At 63.4% G+C, this 17,545-nt stretch overlaps 2 protein-coding genes across 5 annotated transcripts in view; one reads left to right on the top strand and one right to left on the bottom strand.

The window, feature by feature from the left end:
• STAB1 (stabilin 1) overlaps positions 1–9,067 on the top strand; it is a 27,411-nt gene extending 18,344 nt beyond the window's left edge. For both annotated transcript variants that reach the window (XM_004738144.3, XM_004738143.3), the window contains exons 38-69: positions 390–585; positions 686–781; positions 878–923; positions 1,011–1,087; positions 1,303–1,428; positions 1,634–1,707; positions 1,860–1,934; positions 2,170–2,292; positions 2,598–2,645; positions 3,093–3,170; positions 3,278–3,424; positions 3,925–4,065; positions 4,157–4,216; positions 4,582–4,758; positions 4,839–4,925; positions 5,016–5,165; positions 5,264–5,320; positions 5,403–5,604; positions 5,851–6,000; positions 6,103–6,207; positions 6,386–6,493; positions 6,593–6,786; positions 6,881–7,025; positions 7,106–7,239; positions 7,328–7,493; positions 7,583–7,692; positions 7,797–7,916; positions 8,002–8,151; positions 8,226–8,330; positions 8,435–8,581; positions 8,673–8,789; positions 8,875–9,067. In XM_004738144.3, coding sequence (XP_004738201.1) covers positions 390–585; positions 686–781; positions 878–923; positions 1,011–1,087; positions 1,303–1,428; positions 1,634–1,707; positions 1,860–1,934; positions 2,170–2,292; positions 2,598–2,645; positions 3,093–3,170; positions 3,278–3,424; positions 3,925–4,065; positions 4,157–4,216; positions 4,582–4,758; positions 4,839–4,925; positions 5,016–5,165; positions 5,264–5,320; positions 5,403–5,604; positions 5,851–6,000; positions 6,103–6,207; positions 6,386–6,493; positions 6,593–6,786; positions 6,881–7,025; positions 7,106–7,239; positions 7,328–7,493; positions 7,583–7,692; positions 7,797–7,916; positions 8,002–8,151; positions 8,226–8,330; positions 8,435–8,581; positions 8,673–8,789; positions 8,875–8,931 — 3,768 coding nt within the window. In that variant the 3' untranslated portion in view covers positions 8,932–9,067. The remainder of the gene's footprint in view (positions 1–389; positions 586–685; positions 782–877; positions 924–1,010; positions 1,088–1,302; positions 1,429–1,633; positions 1,708–1,859; positions 1,935–2,169; positions 2,293–2,597; positions 2,646–3,092; positions 3,171–3,277; positions 3,425–3,924; positions 4,066–4,156; positions 4,217–4,581; positions 4,759–4,838; positions 4,926–5,015; positions 5,166–5,263; positions 5,321–5,402; positions 5,605–5,850; positions 6,001–6,102; positions 6,208–6,385; positions 6,494–6,592; positions 6,787–6,880; positions 7,026–7,105; positions 7,240–7,327; positions 7,494–7,582; positions 7,693–7,796; positions 7,917–8,001; positions 8,152–8,225; positions 8,331–8,434; positions 8,582–8,672; positions 8,790–8,874) is intronic.
• On the bottom strand, positions 8,961–17,545 carry NT5DC2 (5'-nucleotidase domain containing 2). Of its 3 annotated transcripts, none has more exons than XM_013052712.2 (14): positions 17,252–17,544; positions 13,363–13,547; positions 13,153–13,227; positions 12,891–12,946; positions 12,690–12,783; positions 12,371–12,499; positions 12,200–12,260; positions 12,017–12,119; positions 11,804–11,905; positions 11,526–11,607; positions 9,782–9,868; positions 9,549–9,689; positions 9,403–9,467; positions 8,961–9,321 (listed from the first exon to the last, which is right to left on the bottom strand). In XM_013052712.2, the coding sequence occupies exons 1-14, from the start codon at positions 17,481–17,483 to the stop codon at positions 9,060–9,062; spliced, it is 1,674 nt and encodes a 557-aa protein (XP_012908166.2). In that variant the 5' UTR covers positions 17,484–17,544; the 3' UTR covers positions 8,961–9,059. The 3 variants fall into 3 exon arrangements, with proteins under 3 accessions (XP_012908166.2, XP_012908173.1, XP_012908171.2); XM_013052719.2 differs by lacking the exon at positions 17,252–17,544 and adding an exon at positions 17,028–17,219; XM_013052717.2 differs by lacking the exon at positions 9,549–9,689 and having other exon boundaries at positions 17,252–17,545.

The following is a 17,545-nucleotide window of genomic DNA, read 5'->3' as shown; positions in this document are numbered from 1 at the left end:
AGATCAGGGCTGGGACTAGGCTGAGCCCAGTGGAGCAAGGGCCCAGAGGGAGAGGTCTGAGGTCAGTGGGGCCACTGTCTGTGGCCACACCCCCCGGGAGTGGGGTTCGGGGGAGGGAAGAGGAGCTCGGCCTGGACACCATCAAGCAGGACCCAGGGGAAACTGTGGGCCCAGCATTATCCCCCCCTGCGGGATTCAACACAGCTGTCCCTGGCCCGAGGCTCCCTTTCTTCACCCCTGCCACGGAGAGGGTCATAGAAGGCATCCTCCAGTTCCCCGGTTCCTGCTTGCTTCATTGTCTGGCTTAGCGACCTGTCCCCACCGCCCCCTCATGTCCCTCTTCCCCGCACCTGGCCTGTGCCGGGCCTCTCCCTGCCCCCTCCCCACAGGTGCCCGACTGCTGCCCCGGCTTCTTTGGCACACTGTGTGAGCCATGCCCAGGGGGCCAGGGCGGCGTGTGCTCAGGCCATGGGCAGTGCCAGGACAGGCTCCTGGGCAGCGGGGAGTGCCGCTGTCATGAGGGCTTCCATGGAACCGCCTGCGAGATGTGCGAGTTGGGCCGCTATGGGCCCAACTGTGCTGGAGGTGAGCCCCGGGGAGGGCAGAGGACAGAGACCCAGGACCGCCCAGCCAGGTCAGGGTAGAGGCACTGGGCAACTCCTGTCCTCCCTTGTCCCGCCCCCAGTCTGTGACTGTGCCCACGGCCTGTGCCAAGAGGGGCTTCAAGGGGACGGCAGCTGTGTCTGTAATGTGGGCTGGCAGGGCCCCCGCTGTGACCAGAGTGAGTAGCCTCAAGGGGGAGAGGCGGGTGACTCCTGGGAAGATGGTTCCCAGGTCCAAACGACCAGAACCTTCTTCCTGCCCCCACCCTTCCCAGAGATCACTGGCCCTCAATGCCCAAAGAAGTGCGACCCCAATGCCAAGTGAGTGAACTCAGCCTCGGGCTGGTGGGTGGGTAGGGCCCCTGGGGTCAGGCACAGCCCGGGCTGGGCTAACACCGGCCCTCCCAGCTGCATACAGGACTCGGCGGCCGCCCCAGCCTGTGTCTGCGCCGCGGGATACTCCGGCAACGGCAGCTACTGTTCAGGTTGGGTCCCGTGGAATGTTCTGGGCATGCACCCTGAGATTTTCCATGTGATTTCCCCCCTGACGCTTTCCCTGCAGAGCCCTCTCCAGTCCTTGTGGGGTCTCGGGTCTCACCCTTCCCTCTGACCGCTTCCTTTCTCCCCTGCCCTCCTCCCCTGTGCGCACGCTGTCCCTGTGCCGGCTCCTCACAACTCTCTGGGATCCTCTGCCCCCCAGAGGTGGACCCCTGTGCGAACAACCATGGGGGGTGCTCCCCCCACGCCAACTGCACCAAGGTGGCCCCCGGGCAGCGGACGTGCACCTGCCACGATGGCTACACAGGAGATGGGGAGCTGTGCCAGGGTGAGGCTGGGCCCCCCACCCTGGGCAGACATGGGGCTAGGGCTCTGGCTTCAGGGTTATAAGGCCAGGAGACGCTGAGGGGCCCATGGGGGGCACTGAGGGTGTGGCAGGGGGGCACTGAGAGCGTGGCAGTGAGCCACTGAAGGCACCATTGAATGAAAGGGCTGCCCAGGGCCACCCCTCATCCCAGTGTCTCTCCCTGCAGAAGCCAACGGCTGTCTCATCCGCCACGGGGGTTGCCACGTCCATGCTGACTGTATCCCCACGGGCCCCCAGCAGGTCAGCACAACAGATGCAGACACTGGGGCTGTGCCTTTCCCTCAGAGGGTGGGGCCCCCCACAGACCAGGCCGGAGAGGAGGTGCTCCTTCTGTCCGGAGTGCTGGTCTGCTCTTGGCTCCCAGCAGCCGCACTGATCAGGATTTGGGACAGGTCTCCTGCAGCTGCCGTGAGGGTTACAGCGGGGATGGCATCCGGACCTGTGTCCTCCTGGACCCTTGCTCCCAGGTCAGGACCCAGCCCCACCTCATTTCACAGGGGAAGGGGCTGAGGCGGGAACCAGGCCTTCTTGCCCCCGTCAGAGTCCTAGGGGCCTCCTCTGAAGGCTGAGTCACCCTCGCACAAGCTCAAATCTGACCGCTGAGTAGCAAACAGGGCTTTGGGGGGTTGGTCAGGAGTCTTCATGGTCCCTTACCCAGGGTTGGATGGGGCCAACCCTGTCTCTCTCCTGTCCCCACATCAGAATAATGGAGGCTGCAGCCCCTATGCTGTGTGCAAAGGCGCAGGGGATGGCCAGAGGACGTGCACCTGTGACGCGGCCCACACCGTGGGCGATGGCTTCACCTGCCGTGCCCGAGTCGGCTTGGTAATGGTGCCCAAATTGGACCCCTGACACAGCCTTGGCTGTGACCCCCTTGGGCCTGACCCACAATTTTAGTTAAGACCCCAGAGTTGATCCTGTTCCTGGCCTTGACCATGACCTTGACCCCCTGACTCCACCTGGGCCTGACCCAGCTATGATCCATGAAACAAATCCTGACCCCAGCTCAGACCCCCGGCTTTCCTTTCCTCATCTCTGCCTTGGCCAGACCTTGGGCCGCAGGTGCTGGGACAGGCACCAGGCCCTGAATGGGGGCCACCCAAAATCTGAGCTGATCCTCGCTCCCCCAGGAGCTCCTTCGGGACAGGCATGCCTCATTCTTCAGCCTCCACCTCCTGGTAAGTGACCAGCTGGCTTCCAATTCTTCGGTCCAGCCTGGGCCTCTCTGATCTGCATGTCCCGCCAGTCTCTGGACCTCCATGTTCTCATTTGGTTAGGGGGCTGGCTGTTCTGGTCTCTCAGAGTCCAAGTGGTTCTTTTTTTTTTTTTTAATATTTTATTTATTTGAGAGAGAGTGAGTAAGCAAGAGAGGGCACAAGCTGGGTGGGGGAGGGGGCAGATAGAGGCAGAGGGAGAAGCAGACTCCCCATGGAGCAGGGAGCCTAATGATGCGGGGCTCGATCCCAGGACCATGGAATCATGACCTGCTCCAAAGGCAGAGGCTTAACCGACTGAGCCACCCAGGCGACCCTGAGAGTCCAAGTCTTTCCTGGAGGATCCACAGATGCCCCGAGGTGGTCACAAGTTACCCCTCTTCTACTTAAGCTGTTACTGCCTCCCCACAGGAATACAAGGAGCTCAAGGGTGATGGGCCTTTCACAATTTTTGTGCCTCGGGCAGACCTAATGACCAACCTGTCGCAGGTAAAGCAACCCTCCCCCTGGGAAGGGATGGGTCCTATGGGGCAGGAGTGGGTATGGGCAAGGACAGCAATCAAAGCCTCCTTCTACCCTCATGATTCCCACTCCAGGATGAGCTGGCTCGGATTCGCGCCAATCGCCAGCTCGTGTTCCGCTACCACGTGGTTGGCTGCCGGCGGCTGAGCAGCCAGGAGCTGCTGGAGGAAGGCTATGTCACCACGCTCTCGGGGCACCCGCTCCGCATCCACGAGAGGGAGGTGGGCCCAGGCCCCTACCCACTATTCCACGTTGGTCCGCCCCTGCATCGACCACCTCGCAGAGCCAGGACTCAGACTCAGCCGCAGCTTTCAAGCCCTGCGGGCGAGCACCCAAGCCCTATCCCTGCACATTGAAGACCCTTTTGCTTCCCCTGGGCCGGGACGGGGTTTAGTGAGAGGGAGATAAATGAGTCCGTCTCTGGACCGTGCCCACCACTGAGGGCCTGTCCTCCGGCTGAGGACTTCTGAGCCTGGCTCTGTGTCGGTGCTCGCTCTTCCCGCAACCTCACCTGGTCAGCCAAGCAGTGGGTGGTGTTTCCCTGCGGTCTTGGCCCCGCCCACCTTCTGTCCCAAGCCTCACCCAGTGCAGGCCCACTGGGGGCCCCGCCCCCAGCTGGGGCCCCGCCCCCAGCTGGGGCCCCGCCCCCAGCTGGGGCCCCGCCCCCTCAGACTCTGAGCACCACACCAACGGGTTTCCTTTGGTCCGGCCCGGCCTCCAGGGCAGCATCTATGTCAATGACTTCGCGCGGGTGGTGAGCAGCGATCAGGAGGCGGTGAACGGCGTCCTGCACTTTATCGATCGGGTCCTGCTGCCTCCTGACGTGCTACACTGGGAGCCTGATGCTGCCCCTGCCCTGCGGGTATGACCTGGACACAGGCCTGGGAGCTAGCCAGGGGCCTCCTGCTTTCCCTCCCTGCCTGACCTCAAGGCTCACCTGTGCTTTCCCGCAGAGGAACGTCACCGCTGCGGCGGAGGGCTTTGGTTACAAGATCTTCAGCAGCCTTGTGAAGGTACTGCTCCCACGTGCGGGCATTTGTGGCCGTGTGCCTGTCCGTGTGTGAGTTGATGTGTGTATGTTCACCTGTCTGCACGCTTCTCTGTGTGTAACCCTGTGCCTCATGTGTGCACAGGCCTTCTGATCCCTCATGTGAGCACAGGGTGTGCTTGTGTGCCCACGTACCTGAGAATAGCCGAGGGGTGTGCAAGTTTATCCCTGCATGTATGTCCATGTGCATCTGCCTGGGATGGCTACAGAAGAAGGCAGCTGGCTGGAGGGCCATCTGGGTACCTGGAGCCCCTTCCTGGACTTTGTGGTCCAGCCCTTTACCTCCGGCCCCCAGTTTCTGACTGTCACACCTCTGCTAACCCTTGCCAGGAGGCTGGCCTCCTGCCCCTGCTTCAGGATGCGTCGCATAGGCCCCTCACCATGCTGTGGCCCACAGACTCTGCCCTGCGGGCCCTGCCGGCTGACCGCCAGGCCTGGCTACACCACGAAGACCACCGTGACAAGCTGGCAGCCATCCTGCGGGGCCATGTGATCCGCAACATTGAGGTGGGTGTCCCCCCCCAGTGCTTGGTCTGCCTGCCACCCAGCCTGTCTGCTCAGCTCTAACCATAGCTCCATCTTCTCAGGCCTTGGCATCTGACCTGCCCAACCTGGGCCCACTCCGCACAATGCATGGGACCCCCATCTCCTTCTCCTGCAGCCGTGCCCGGCCGGTGAGTCTGGGAAGCAGGGGGCAGGGGCTCTGGAAGTGGGGGCCCGTGATGCACCTGTGACCCCACAAACTCTTCTTCCTCTGCCTGCAGGGTGAGCTCACAGTGGGGGAGGAAGACGCCCGCATCGTGCAGCGGCACCTGCCCTTTGAGGGTGGCCTGGCCTATGGCATCGATCAGCTACTGGAGCCACCTGGCCTTGGTGCCCGCTGTGACCGCTTTGAGACTCGGCCGCTGCGACTGGTGAGAGAGGCCACAGGTCAGAGGTGGACAGGCAGGAGCCCTAGCTGACCTGTCCCATCCATCCATCTGATTTTGCTGTTGGCTTCTGTTCTTTCCAGAAGATCTGCAGCATTTGTGGGCTGGAACCGCCTTGTCCTGAGGGCTCACAGGAGCAGGTGAGGCCCTGGGAGCCGGGTGGGAGTTCAGGTAGGGCCCAGGGACCACCAAGCTCAGACTGTTGGACTCCTCTTGGCCCAGGGCAGCCCCGAGACCTGCTGGCGATACTACTCAAAGTTCTGGACATCCCCTCCACTGCACTCCTTAGCACTGCGCAGCATTTGGGCCCGGTCCAGCCTCTGGGGCCAGCCCCAAGGCCTGGGCAGGGGCTGCCACCGCAACTGCGTCACCACCACCTGGAAACCCAGCTGTTGCCCTGGTCACTATGGCAGCGAGTGCCGAGGTGAGGGTCCTGAGGCCGCAGGTGCTGCTCTGGAGAACAGGTGTTGGGGTGGTGGGGTGGGGGGCAGGTGTGGGTGGTGAGGGAATTTACACTGGGTGCAGTATCTAGGATTCTGCTTGGGGGGTGGTGAGGCTACTGGAAGGGGCTTGATTGTCCCAGGTGCAGGACGGGCAGTGTGGCCGGTCTGGGGCTGCGTGTGGTAGGGGGTCCTGAGATCCCCAGCCCCTTTCTTCCCCCACCTGCTAGCTTGCCCTGGTGGTGCTGGCAGCCCCTGCAGCGGCCGTGGTGTGTGCATGGACGGCATGAGTGGCAGTGGGCAGTGTCAGTGCCACGCAAGGTTTACAGGGACGGCGTGTGAACTCTGTGCCCCGGGGGCCTTTGGGCCCCAGTGCCAAGGTGGGCTGTCCCGCCCCCCCCAACCCCGCCCCCTCCTACCCTGTCCTCTGAGCCCTGGGACCCCCGCACCGACCCTATCCTCCTGCCCGTCCCTCTCCCCAGCCTGCCACTGCTCCTCCCATGGGCGCTGTGATGAGGGCCTGGGGGGCTCCGGCTCCTGCTTCTGCGACGAGGGCTGGACGGGCCCGAGCTGTGAGGTGCAGCTGAGTGAGTGCTCTCGGCATCTGTGCCCACCCTGCGCGCTTGTACCTGTCTGCCGACACCGGCGCGTGTCCGGACTGCACGCTCAGGCTGAGGCCCTGAGGGGCTGGTGGGAGGGGGACCAGGGGGACCTCCAGGAGGGCAGCTTCTCACCTGGATGTGTGGGGTGGGCCCTGGGGGACAGAGCTGCAGCCTGTGTGTACCCCACCCTGCGCACCCCAGGCCGCGTGCCGTGCGGACAACAGCTGTGAGTGCGGCCTGGGCTATGAAGGGGACGGACACACCTGCACAGGTGAGCACGGGGGTGGGATGCGAGACGGGAGCCCCTCCGGGCCTGGCCCCTCCTGTCCCCTCCTGTCCCCTAGTCCTGCCACTCTCTCTCTGTCCACAGTGGTGGACTTGTGCCAGGAGGGGCGTGGTGGCTGCAGCGAGCACGCCAACTGCAGCCAAGTGGGCACCGCGGTCACCTGCACCTGCCTGCCCGCCTACGAGGGCGATGGCTGGAGCTGCCGGGCCCGCGACCCCTGTGCGGACGGCCGGCGTGGGGGCTGCCACGAACACGCCGACTGCTTGAACACTGGCCCGGTGAGCAGCCGGGGAGCCGAGCCGCAGGGCGGGGAGGCTCCACAGCGTGGCCCCCCAGGTCCCTGAAGAGCACCCGCCCGCTCTCCCGCCCCAGAACACCCGGCGTTGTGTGTGCCATGCTGGCTACGTGGGTGACGGACTGCAGTGTCTGGAGGAGCCGGAGCCACCCGTGGACCGCTGCCTGGGCCAGCCACCACCCTGCCACGTGGATGCCGTGTGCACGGACTTCCACTTCCAGGGTGTGCTTCCCTGCCCGCCCCCAGTGGCCCTGCTTGCCCTCGGTGCCACCGGGCTGATCACGTGTCCCTCCCTTCTGCAGAGAAGCAGGCTGGGGTCTTCCACCTCCAGGCCCCCAGTGGTCCCTATGGCCTGAACTTCTCAGAGGCCGAGGCAGCCTGTGGGGCACAGGGAGCTGTTCTTGCTTCTCTCCCTCAGCTCTCTGCTGCCCAGAAGGTATGTGGGGCCCAGGGGTCTGGAGCTGAGCCTGTGGGGGTCCCTCCGATTGGGCCTGAGGTCTCAGCACCCCCTCCTTCCCCTACAGCTGGGCTTCCACCTGTGCCTCGTGGGCTGGCTGGCCAACGGCTCGGCAGCCCACCCGGTTGTCTTCCCTGCGGCCGACTGTGGCGGTGGCCAGGTGGGCGTCGTCAGCCTGGGTGCCCGGGAGAACCGCTCGGAGTGCTGGGACGCCTACTGCTACCGAGAGCTAGGTGCAGTGCACCCTGCCCCAGAACCCCACCCCCCACCATGCCCTGGCTCGGCCGCTACCTACTGATCCCCTGAACCACCTTTCCCGCAGATGTGGCCTGCCGGTGCCGCCGTGGCTTTGTGGGTGACGGGACAAGCATGTGCAACGGGAAGCTGCTCGATGTCCTGGCTGCCACCGCCAACTTCTCCACCTTCTATGGGGTGTGCAGGGGCCCAGCTTTAGGGCTGAGGGTGGTGGTGGTGAGGGTCGCTGGGGTCCCGGGGGAGGGAGCCTGCCCACGGTCCTATCTCCCCCCCCTTCCCAGATGCTGCTGGGCTATGCCAATGCCACGCCACGAGGTCTCGACTTCCTGGACTTCCTGGACGATGAACTCACCTACAAGACACTCTTCGTTCCTGTCAACGAAGGCTTCCTGGACAACATGGTAACTGGCAGGGGCTGTGGGCAGAGCCAGGCCCGATACCCATACCTCTGGCTGCCCTGGGCTGATAGCCTTGCTTCGCCCACAGACACTGAGTGGCCCTGACCTGGAGCTGCACGCCTCCAACGCCACCTTCCTGAGCACCAATGCCAGCCAGCACACTGTGCTCCCTGCCCACTCGGGCCTCAGCCTCGTCTTCAGTGCTGTGGGCCCGGACAACAGTTCTGGGGCCCCTGTGGTGAGTCTGGCCACTGCACCTCCCCTGCAGGCCCTAGCCTTCACCTACTCGGCCTGACTCTGGTCTTCCTACAGGCCCCAGGGGCGGTTGTGGTTAGCCATGTTGTCATGTGGGACATCATGGCATTCAACGGCATCATCCACGCTCTGGCCAGGCCCCTTCTGGCTCCCCTACAGCCGGTGAGTAGGTGATGGACTGGGGTGGGGGTGGGGGATAGCAGAACAGCAAGGGGGTTAGTGAACAGCCCTGGTCTGCCTGGCCTTGATGCTTTCCTTATTTGCAGCGGGCGGTGGTGGCCCCTGAGGCTCCACCGGTGGCAGCAGGCGTGGGGGCTGTGGTAGCGGCCGGAGCACTGCTTGGTGTCGTGGCTGGAGCCTTCTACCTCCGTGCTCGAGGCAAGGCCACAGGCTTTGGCTTCTCTGCCTTCCAGGTAGGGCCATGTTGTGGGGGAGGGGAGGGGGCTGGGGATGCCTGGGTCCATCGACCTTCCTCGAGGTCCCTCACCACACCTCTCTTCTCAGGCAGAAGAGGATGCTGAGGAGGACTTTACCCCGTGGCAGGAAGGGACCAGCCCAACCCTGGTCTCTGTCCCCAACCCAGTCTTTGGCAGCCATGACGCCTTCTGTGAGCCTTTTGACGTGAGTGTGGGGGCTGAGGGGCGGCAGAAAGGGGCCTGAGGCCTGGTTTTGGCCCAGCCACAAAGGGTTCTCTCCCCACCCCCAGGACTCACTGCTGGAGGACGACTTCCCCGACACCCAGAGGATCCTCGCGGTCAAGTGAGGCAGCCGGGGCCGAGCAGAGGCATGAGCGAGAGGGAGACGGCTTTTATTGCCCGCCTTGGACCGAGGCCCAGCGTGGACGGGGCAGGAGTGGGGGGGGAGGACCTGCTCTGGACAATAAAGACACCCTCAGCGGATGTGGGCCATGTCGCTGAGAAAGGGCGTCTTCATGCAGCCGGTGCACAGCTGGTCCATCCAGAGCGGCGCCTCGTGCTGCAGGGGCGTGCGGCGCGGGTAGAAGGTGAAGTCCACGCGGTAGTTGAGGAGACAGCTGAGGGAGGCCATGTAGAGGTCCGAGAAGCGCACAAGGCGCCGAGAGAAGTAGGTGGGGTTGTGGAAGGTGCGGAAGATGCTCCCGAACTGGGCGTTGAACAGGGCCTTGGTGATGCACCTGTGGGAGAGACACAGGGCACTCGAGGGGGCCCAGGAGCCGTGGTACGGGGAGGCCCTTCCCACGCCCCCCACGGCCCACCTCAGCTCCTGCCGCTCCTTCACCCAGGCTGCCAGCACCTGCTGCGATTCGGCATCCTGGTACGTCTGTGGGAGACCAGACGGTGCTGGGGTGTGCCCAGGCGGCAGCCCTGCCCTCCCCCCCGCCCCGCCCCTGCCCCCCCCCACCTGCATGCGCTCCAGCAGCCCCGTGAGCGCCTGCTGCCACGTCAGCGAGTGCATGTACTGCTCCGTGTTGATGATGCGGATCTCGCGCTCCAGCTCAGGGATGATGGCCCCCGTGCGCCAGCCGTGCCGCAGCATGAGGTCCTGCCGTGCAGGGTGGAGGCAGGGCTCAGCGGTGACGAGCAGGGGGTCCCTCCCTCCTCCTCTCCTCACGGGGCCCAGCCTTGCCCGCTTACCGCCAGGTCACTGTACAGGTGGTCTCCGAAGTAGAGCACGCGGGGCCCACGCCATTCTGTCAGGCGCAGGAAGTCGTACAGGTTTCCCTGCGGAGAATGGGGCTACCGCTGAGCACAGTGTACTGGGGGCTCCCGTGGGGCTGCCGGAACCCCGCCCTGTCCTCCACTGCCCCTCCCAAATCCCCAGAGGCAGTGAGGCCCCTCCAGCTGGACGCCCAGCTGCCCTTTCCCATGGCCTCACTGACCCGGGGCTCTGGCCCTGGTCTCCTCCCCCTCACAGTCAGGAAGGGGGTCTGCCTGCCCCAGGAAAGTCTCCTGTGGGCCTGGCACGGTGCCCTGCGCCTCCAGGGCCTCCCCTCCCTGTGGCCTCACACCCGCCCCAGGGATCCCACGCTGTGGGAAACAAACCACAGCAGCAAGCCCTTGGCCCTGCAGCCCTTCCTGTCCTCCCAGGGACCCCGGAGGGACCCGGCGGAGCTCACTGCAGAGCCATCTGCCCCGCCGGCTCCAGAGCCAGAGAAGAGATGAAGGCAGTCAGGCTTAAACACAATAGAGGAGGCTCTGGGGAGAGCAGAAAATGGGGCAGGGGGCCCAGAGCAGGAAGTGCAGCAGCCGCTGGGGCAGGTGCCGGGAGCCCACAGCCCAGCAATGAGCAGAATTTACACTGGGCACAAAGGAGTCAGCCCGTGCTGCAAGCGGCCAGGAGATTGCTGAATTCAGCTCAGGTGGGCAGTCAGGTACGAGGGGGTGTGTGCCGAGGATGGGCCCCGCACCAAGAGAGAATCTTGAGGGCCAGGTGCAGCATCAGGCAAGATGGAGCCTGAGGTTCCGCAAAGGGAGCCAGGGAGGGAGCACAAAGATGAGAAGTAAGCAGGATCTAAGGCGTGCGTGTGTCTGCGTACACACACACAGTGAAATTTCAGATCAGGCATAAAGAAAAGGCTAAAAGCTGCCACAGGAGAAAAAGTCCCATGTTCCCCACAAAGGTGCATGACCCACCTCAGGCTTAGCTAAGATGCTGAGACAAAGGAGCCGAGAGAGCGAGCCTGAGCCCAAAGAGACCATGGAGAGCTGGGCCCACAGGGCTAGGAGTACTGCTTGCAGGTCAGGCCTCGGCTCTGGATACCCCAGGCTGGCTGCTCACCCCCACCCCCGGAACCTCCACCCTCAAGGAGACCAGCTCAGCCAGGATTTCCGCATTCCATCCAGGACTAAATGCCTTAATCCTGCTCCTTAATTGCCACCCAACCCTGGCACTAGGCCCCCTAGGCCCCCTTCTCATCTTCCTAGACACCAGCTAGGAAAAGGGGTCTCCCCTGAAGGCCTGTGAGCTGCTCCTACAGCTGGTCTGGCCGTAGCAGGGTGGTCAGCCCCAAGTAACAGCGCCACTGATCGTCTGGGGGACTTTGAGTAAATGCCTGGATAATGTGAGGGCTTTGTACCACAATCCAGGAGAACACTTTTCTTGGTTTGTTTACACCCTACCTCTTCTGTGGATGAGGAAAAGCACGGCACAGAGAGGCCAAATGACTCGTCCAGACTCCTTCTGCTAATGAGCAGTAAACTCCAATACAGGCAGCCTGACCAGGCCTGTGCCCTCACAGCCGTTCCCTGGTGTCCCGGGACACAGTGCGAGGGGGCAGAGGCATGGCCGGCGTGTCGGGGTGCGGCAGGGCCCAGGAGGCCGTGCAGTTGCCCCCTCTGCAACCTGGGGCCAGGGAGAGGCCACCTGCATGGCACTCACCTGCCGATAGATTTTGCCCTTCTCCAGGCTGGTGATGCGGTCCCAGTGCAGGGAGCCCTTCTCATCGAGTTTTCGGAAAGGCCTGGTGCAGGACAGAGAGGGGGCGGTAAAGGGCTGGATTTCCAGTGTGGGGCAGGACTGGGGGGGGGGGGTGGCGTGTAGGCACCATCTCCATTGGCCACGTGCTGACAAGGGGGTGTCCCCACCCCAAGCATGCAGGGTGCCAGGCAAAGGCTGGTTCCCACGCCCCAGCCCCATCACCCCAGCGAGGCCCATACTTGCGCCGGTCGGTGAAGAAGCTGGGTTTGTCTGCCTGGACAATGACCACATCGAAGAGCTGACGCCAGTCGGGGCCCACCATGTGCCGCATCCCCTTGTCCCTGGGCAGAGGCAGAGGTAGGGCAGAAGTGGGACAGGCAGCAGCGAGGTGGAGGGGCCCAAGACCCCTCTGGCAGCCCGTCCGATCCCTCCTCCCCACCCAGGCGGCTCACACGAAGCTGAAGGGGCTGTTGGTGATGAGGAACAGCTGCTTCCCATGTGCCACCAGGCGGCTCAGGACAGCGAACGTCTCGTCCCCTCTCAGGATGTACTTCTCTAATGGGGACACGGGTCTGTGAGGGCAAACCCCGCGCCCTGCCCAGGAACCCGCAGGAGGGGCTACAGCCCATCCTCACCCATATCCCGCTCGATCCACTGGTACATGAGGCCCTTCACGTGCACGTCCCGAATGGCATCCTGGGGGCAGTGGAGGGACAGTGAGGCTGTAGCAGGGCCTAGGAAGTGGGCCCTGCTGTGGCCAACTTTATCTTCTCTGCCACCCTGAGAGGCAGGCCACAGGTCCTCACCGTCACATCCTTATAGAGGTGCGCCTGGTCAAACTCCAGGCCGTGACCCAGGAAGTGGTCTACCACGCAGGACAGCAGCGCCATCTCCGGCAGTGAGAAGATGTCCATGAACTGCTTGATGGAGGGACCCTGCAGAGGGGACCACCGCCTCAGCAAGCCCCCGGCCTCGGCCCCCAGTTCTGGAGGCCACAGGCTCTGAATCTGGCTTGCCACACTAGGGTGGGCACTGCCTGCGGGTCAGGGCAGCGCCCCAGGGAGCGGGCCCCTGTGATGAGATCACTGCGCGGGCTGCCCGGGGCCACGGCCCATGAGTGGGTACCTTGCCGTAGAAGCCGCTCATCTGGTACAGTGGGATGTGCTGGGTGCCCCCGTATAAATCAATCACCTCCTCGTCAGGCACAGGCTGGAGGCCCCTGGGCGGGTATGCAGACATCAAGAGTCCAAAGTAGTCCAGAGCCGAGGCCCCGGTAGAGTTGGGGGTGAAGGGGAAGCAGGGTGCGGCCGGGAAGTCTGCACTGACCTGTAGGCCGTCCCCAGCTGCACGTAATGGAAGGCGTCGATCTTCATCAGCAGGCTCTGGGAGCGCCACAGGAGTGGGAGGGGTGGGGAGAAAGGGGTCTGCACTGGCCCTGGGACAGCCTCTTCCAGCCTCTGGGCTACAGCCCCAATGGGAAGGTACCGAGGGGATCATGTGCCCGTCGAGAGGAAGTCCCCTTAGAGGACAGGGGCCAAGGCACATCCCGTCAGGAGGAGCTGCTGGGGTCCGGGGCCTCGGCACTCACCTTCTGAATGTCGTAGTGGAGGCCTCGGATGGCAAAGCTGGGGTCATAGTCATACTTTCGGATCCCCTCTGGGTACTGTTGAGGGGAAGTGGGCCAGGCTGAGTCAGGGGCATCAGCACAGACTTCTGGAGGGGCTGCCGCCTCAGGGGAGCCCCGTGCCTCAGCCTGGGATCACTCCAGTGCCGGGGCCCCCTGCCCGGCCAGCCTCACCTTGTAGTGCTCAATCAGGATGTCCCGGGCAGCAGTGAAGATCTCGGGGTGCAGCGCATCTGCATACTGAGCCAGTGTGTAGTCGTAGTCGAAGCCGTAGACTTCGACGTCGCGCAGGCTGATCTCGTTGTTGGCATAGATGGCTGCTGGGTTCAGGAGGCTGCAGACCTCCGGGGGCAGGAGGTCTAGAGGGAGGAGATGCAGTATGAGGAGGAGGTGAACCCAGCGGCAGCAAACAGTTACCAAGCACTTTCCAGGTGCCCAGGCCCAGGAGCCTTGTGAAACCACGCAGGATGCATAATCTCAGCCCCAGGCTGCATATGGTCAAAGTGAGGCTCAGAGGGACCACCTGCCCAGGGTCACATGGTTGGGGGTAAGGCAGAGCTGGCAATGGGGTTACATCAAGGCCCGCAGCTCAGCAGGTGCGCTGAGCCCATGTTTCCTCCAGGCTCCTGTGAACCCGTCTGAGCCGTGGCTCTGCTCAGAACTTTCCACCTTGCCTGCAGCCTGAGCTGGGCCTGAGGGACGTGACAGGAATGGGGGGTACTAGGCAGCTCCTCTGTCACTCGCACTCCCTGCTTGGTGCACCTGCCACAGCTTGTGGCCCCTCTAATCGGATTTTAGCTGCCCGCCAGTCTACATAATAACATTTGCTGTTTCGAGCCAGGGAACATTGCTAATTACGACAGGCAGGACGTGTGATGTTGGGTTGTGGGGCAAGTAACCAGGCCGCTCCCCACTGGGGATGTGGTCATAGTCATCCCAGGCCCCCTGGCTGCTACGGGGGGTTGAGTGGTACACTGTTCAGAGTAGGTTCCGAGGGAGGCAGATGAGGGTGAAGGGGGTCCCAGGCTCATCTGCCTCAGTTTCCCCATCTGTTCAGGAGGGGAGGTCCATGGGGAAAGGGCTTCGGCTTTGGGGTCAGACAGGCCAGGCCGAGCTCTCCTTCTCACAGCTGTGACCTTAGAAAAGTCACCTCACTTTCCTGGCCTCAGTTTCCCTATCTTTAAAGGGGAAATCAAAATCATGCCAACCTACAGAATCACTGAGAGGGTCACAGGGAACATTCTCTGTGCCGCATTCCTGCTCTGCCCCCGCAACAAATGTAGGATTACGTGGGCGATGTGTCTCCGGAACCTGTCATCTCCCTGTCCCGGAGTCCCCTGCATCACTCAGAGAGAGGGGCAGGCAGGACTAGGACACAGGGCACAGTCCTGCGGGGCTCCAGGTAGCGCCATTCCTGAGACCGCTCACCTGTGGCCAAGGCCCACACAAACAGCCCACGCCAACAGGGAATTCCTGCCTCAGCCACAACTAGGCATCGCCTTGAAGCAGAAGCCCTGGGCCGTGCGGCATTCTTGGCAGCAGTCTGTGCTCAGAGACAGACACTGCTGAGCTCCCACACTCTGACCATTTGCCCTGGAGGCCCCCTTGGAACACAGGCTCCGTCCCTACCCCCTTTCCTAAGGAGCCCAGTGCAGGGCGTGGGTGTGGGAACAAGTGTGGCTGGTTCTGCTTGGGGCCCCAGGCCAACAGAAGCCTGGCAGAGAGCAGCTATTTCAGACTGGTGGGTGCAGACACAGTATTTCTCACTTGGACGCACGTGAGACACAGCCAACCTCCGTTCTCTAGGGAGCTGCTTCTGAGATGCCCCTGAGGTCACTAGGACCCTGGACCTTGCTCTCCTCACGGGCCTGAGTTCTTGGGTGCCAATGGTAACTCTTGGTACAGTGTCCAGGAGACCCCCAGGAAGGAGGGATCTGCTTGATGGTGTGGCCCCTTGTTGGCATGGTGCTGGCCATGGCCAGCTTTTGGCTCTGTCCTTGAGGACATTCCCATGGACAGATGATCCTCTGAGGAACAAAGCAGGGTAGGGAAGCAGCCCACGGGGTCTTCCCTCCTGACTGGATTTCTGGACTGAGGAAACCATAGCTCTGGGGGCCACAAGGCCCCAGTCCTTTTCAGAGGGTGTGTGGGGCCCAGTGAGCTAGACGTACCCCTCATGGGCACTGGCCTCCCAGGTTCACTGGGCTCACTGTGCAGACACTCCCTTTCCTCTTCTGAGCCTGCCCCACTCCTGCCCCAGGCTGTAGGGCCGACTCTTCCCCACAGCAGCTGTAAGGTGCCGTCCCCACAGCTGCTTCTGGGTGCACACGCTGGGTGCCTCAGAGGCTCACCATGTCCAGGCCTCACTCCAACCCTGTGAGGTGGTCACACTTATTCATCCATCACCCAGAGGAAGAAACAGACTCAGGGAGGTGAAGTCACTTGCTCCAAACCACCCAGTAGTAGGCAACTGAGATTCAAATTCAGGTCAGTCCACCTGCCTTAATTACTCTCCCCCTAGGCCTAGCCTTCCAGCATCCCCACACTGGTGGAGAGGCAGTGGCCTGGGGCCCGGCTCCCTGGCCAAGTCTTGCCCACAGGCATTAGCCCAAAGGCGTATCTCAGTCCCCAGAAGCTCCCCCAGAAAACCCATTCAAGAGGGTTGAGTTAGGACTCAGGGGTGCAAGTCTGGCTCATGCTGATGCTCATCATGGCATCTTGGAAATTACCTTGCCCCTTTCAGATCAAGAGTTGTCTCTGTGGAGATCTGAAGATGCTGGCGCACCTGGGGTGACAAAGCCCAACAGACCTCACTATGTTCTCTCCCACACCTACCAGGCAGGCTCCTCCGGCTGCTCTGCAGAAGGTCTTCTCCAGACCCAGAGCAAACGCCTCTTCCTAAACAGCGCCCCAGGCCTGTCCTCTCCACTGAGGCAGTGCAGGGTGGGGTCCTGTGAAGCCCAAGGGCTTCGGAAGCTCCGTTCCTCAGGGGTCTTAACTATTCTGCCCTGTGCATCTCAGGTGAACACCGTTCTGCTCTCCGCACAGCTGGAGTGGAAGCCGCATTCCCTCAGCTGGAATCTTCCAGACCGGGCACTTTGTCTTACCAGACAATGAGACCAGCATCACCCTTGGGGGCTCCTCTGGAAGCTCCCTGCCCTTTCTTGGTCTGGTTCCCTCTGAATCATCCCCACAACCCTGTGAGAGTGGCCCCAGGGCTGTGTTTAATGCTGTGGCCACTGAAGGTCTGAGAGGGGGAGGCCCGCTGAACACCCCACGCTGGTCAGTGATAGGGTCAAGCCCAAACCACATCTGCCTGCCACAGAGGCAGAGCCTCTGGAGACGCGGGGACAGGTACAGAGCACTCTCAGCTCTCCCTCCTCATCAGGGCACTGCAGCCTGGCCTCTCCAGGAGACACTTCAAGGCTCATCAGCCCATTTTGCTCTGGGGGTGGGGGTTGGCCAGGAGGTTAATGGCCAAGGATGCCGCCACCCTTGTGGACTCCAGGGCCCTGGGGCGACTTGGTCTCCTTTCTCCAACCGACAGCTTCCCCTCCTGGGCTGACAGTGCTCCCGACCTCGGTCGCAATTTAGAGGTATCTGCAAAGTCTAGTCGGCGTCGGCTTAGGTCTGGCAGCGCCGCCAGCTGGCTTTGTCCCGATGCTCCCGCCCCAACTAAGGGCCCCTAAGAGAACAAGGGGTTGGGGGCATTTCCGCCGCAGCCTCCCTGCAGGCGGGACCGCCAGGAAAGACGGTGGGGGCTCCGCATTCCGGAGGCCGCTTCGGGATCCCCGAGCTGCTGCAGACGGAGTCAGGGAACAAACCTCCCGTCGGCCCACCTGCCTCCGGGCGTCGGGGCGGTCCCAGAGCCCCCCCGGGACGACCCACTGGAGCCTCCACCGAAGAGCTGCCGGGCCTTGGGGCTCTGGGGCCCTGGCGAACCCCACCAGCGCGCTTTCTCCGAAGAGCGGCACCCGGGACGGCGGGTCTGTCCGTCGCTTGGACGCGCGCCTGCCGCCGCGCGGATACTCCCCCGGCGCCCGTCCCGCTGCGGCTCACCCACCGTGCACCAGTCTCCGCATGTCCTGATAACGAGCCCACAGGTGCGCGCTGACTTCGGCGCCGCCCGCGGGCGCCGGGGCGGGCGCGGAGCGCGGGGCGCTCGGGCAGTGGGCGCCGGGACCCGGGGGGCCGCAGCCAGGGCAGGAGGGCGTGGACGAGGAGGCCCGCGGCCCGCCGTGGCCCCTGCACGGCAGCCAGCGCCGAGCGGCCGCCCGCAGCCCCGCACCCGCCATGCCCGCCGCGCGCTGCCCGCGCAGCCCTCGGCCCCTCGGCCAGTCCGCCGCCCTCCGACTGC

This window comes from Mustela putorius, unplaced genomic scaffold, assembly GCF_011764305.1.
Source record: "Mustela putorius furo isolate JIRA1106 unplaced genomic scaffold, ASM1176430v1.1 tig00000095_pilon_pilon_pilon, whole genome shotgun sequence".
In the NCBI taxonomy this organism is placed as follows: domain Eukaryota; kingdom Metazoa; phylum Chordata; class Mammalia; order Carnivora; family Mustelidae; genus Mustela; species Mustela putorius.
Note: the sequence above shows the minus strand (reverse complement) of the source record. Positions and strands in the feature narration are given on the sequence as shown.

Excerpts from the sequence above, each read along its gene's own strand:
- NT5DC2 (XM_013052712.2), bottom strand. The coding sequence starts at position 17,483 with ATGGCGGGTGCGGGGCTGCGGGCGGCCGCTCGGCGCTGGCTGCCGTGC. Across the intron at positions 11,608-11,803 it reads TTCTTCACCGACCGGCGCAA|GCCTTTCCGAAAACTCGATG; the intron begins GTATGGGCCTCG and ends GTCCTGCACCAG. Across the intron at positions 9,322-9,402 it reads AAGGAGCGGCAGGAGCTGAG|GTGCATCACCAAGGCCCTGT; the intron begins GTGGGCCGTGGG and ends TCTCTCCCACAG.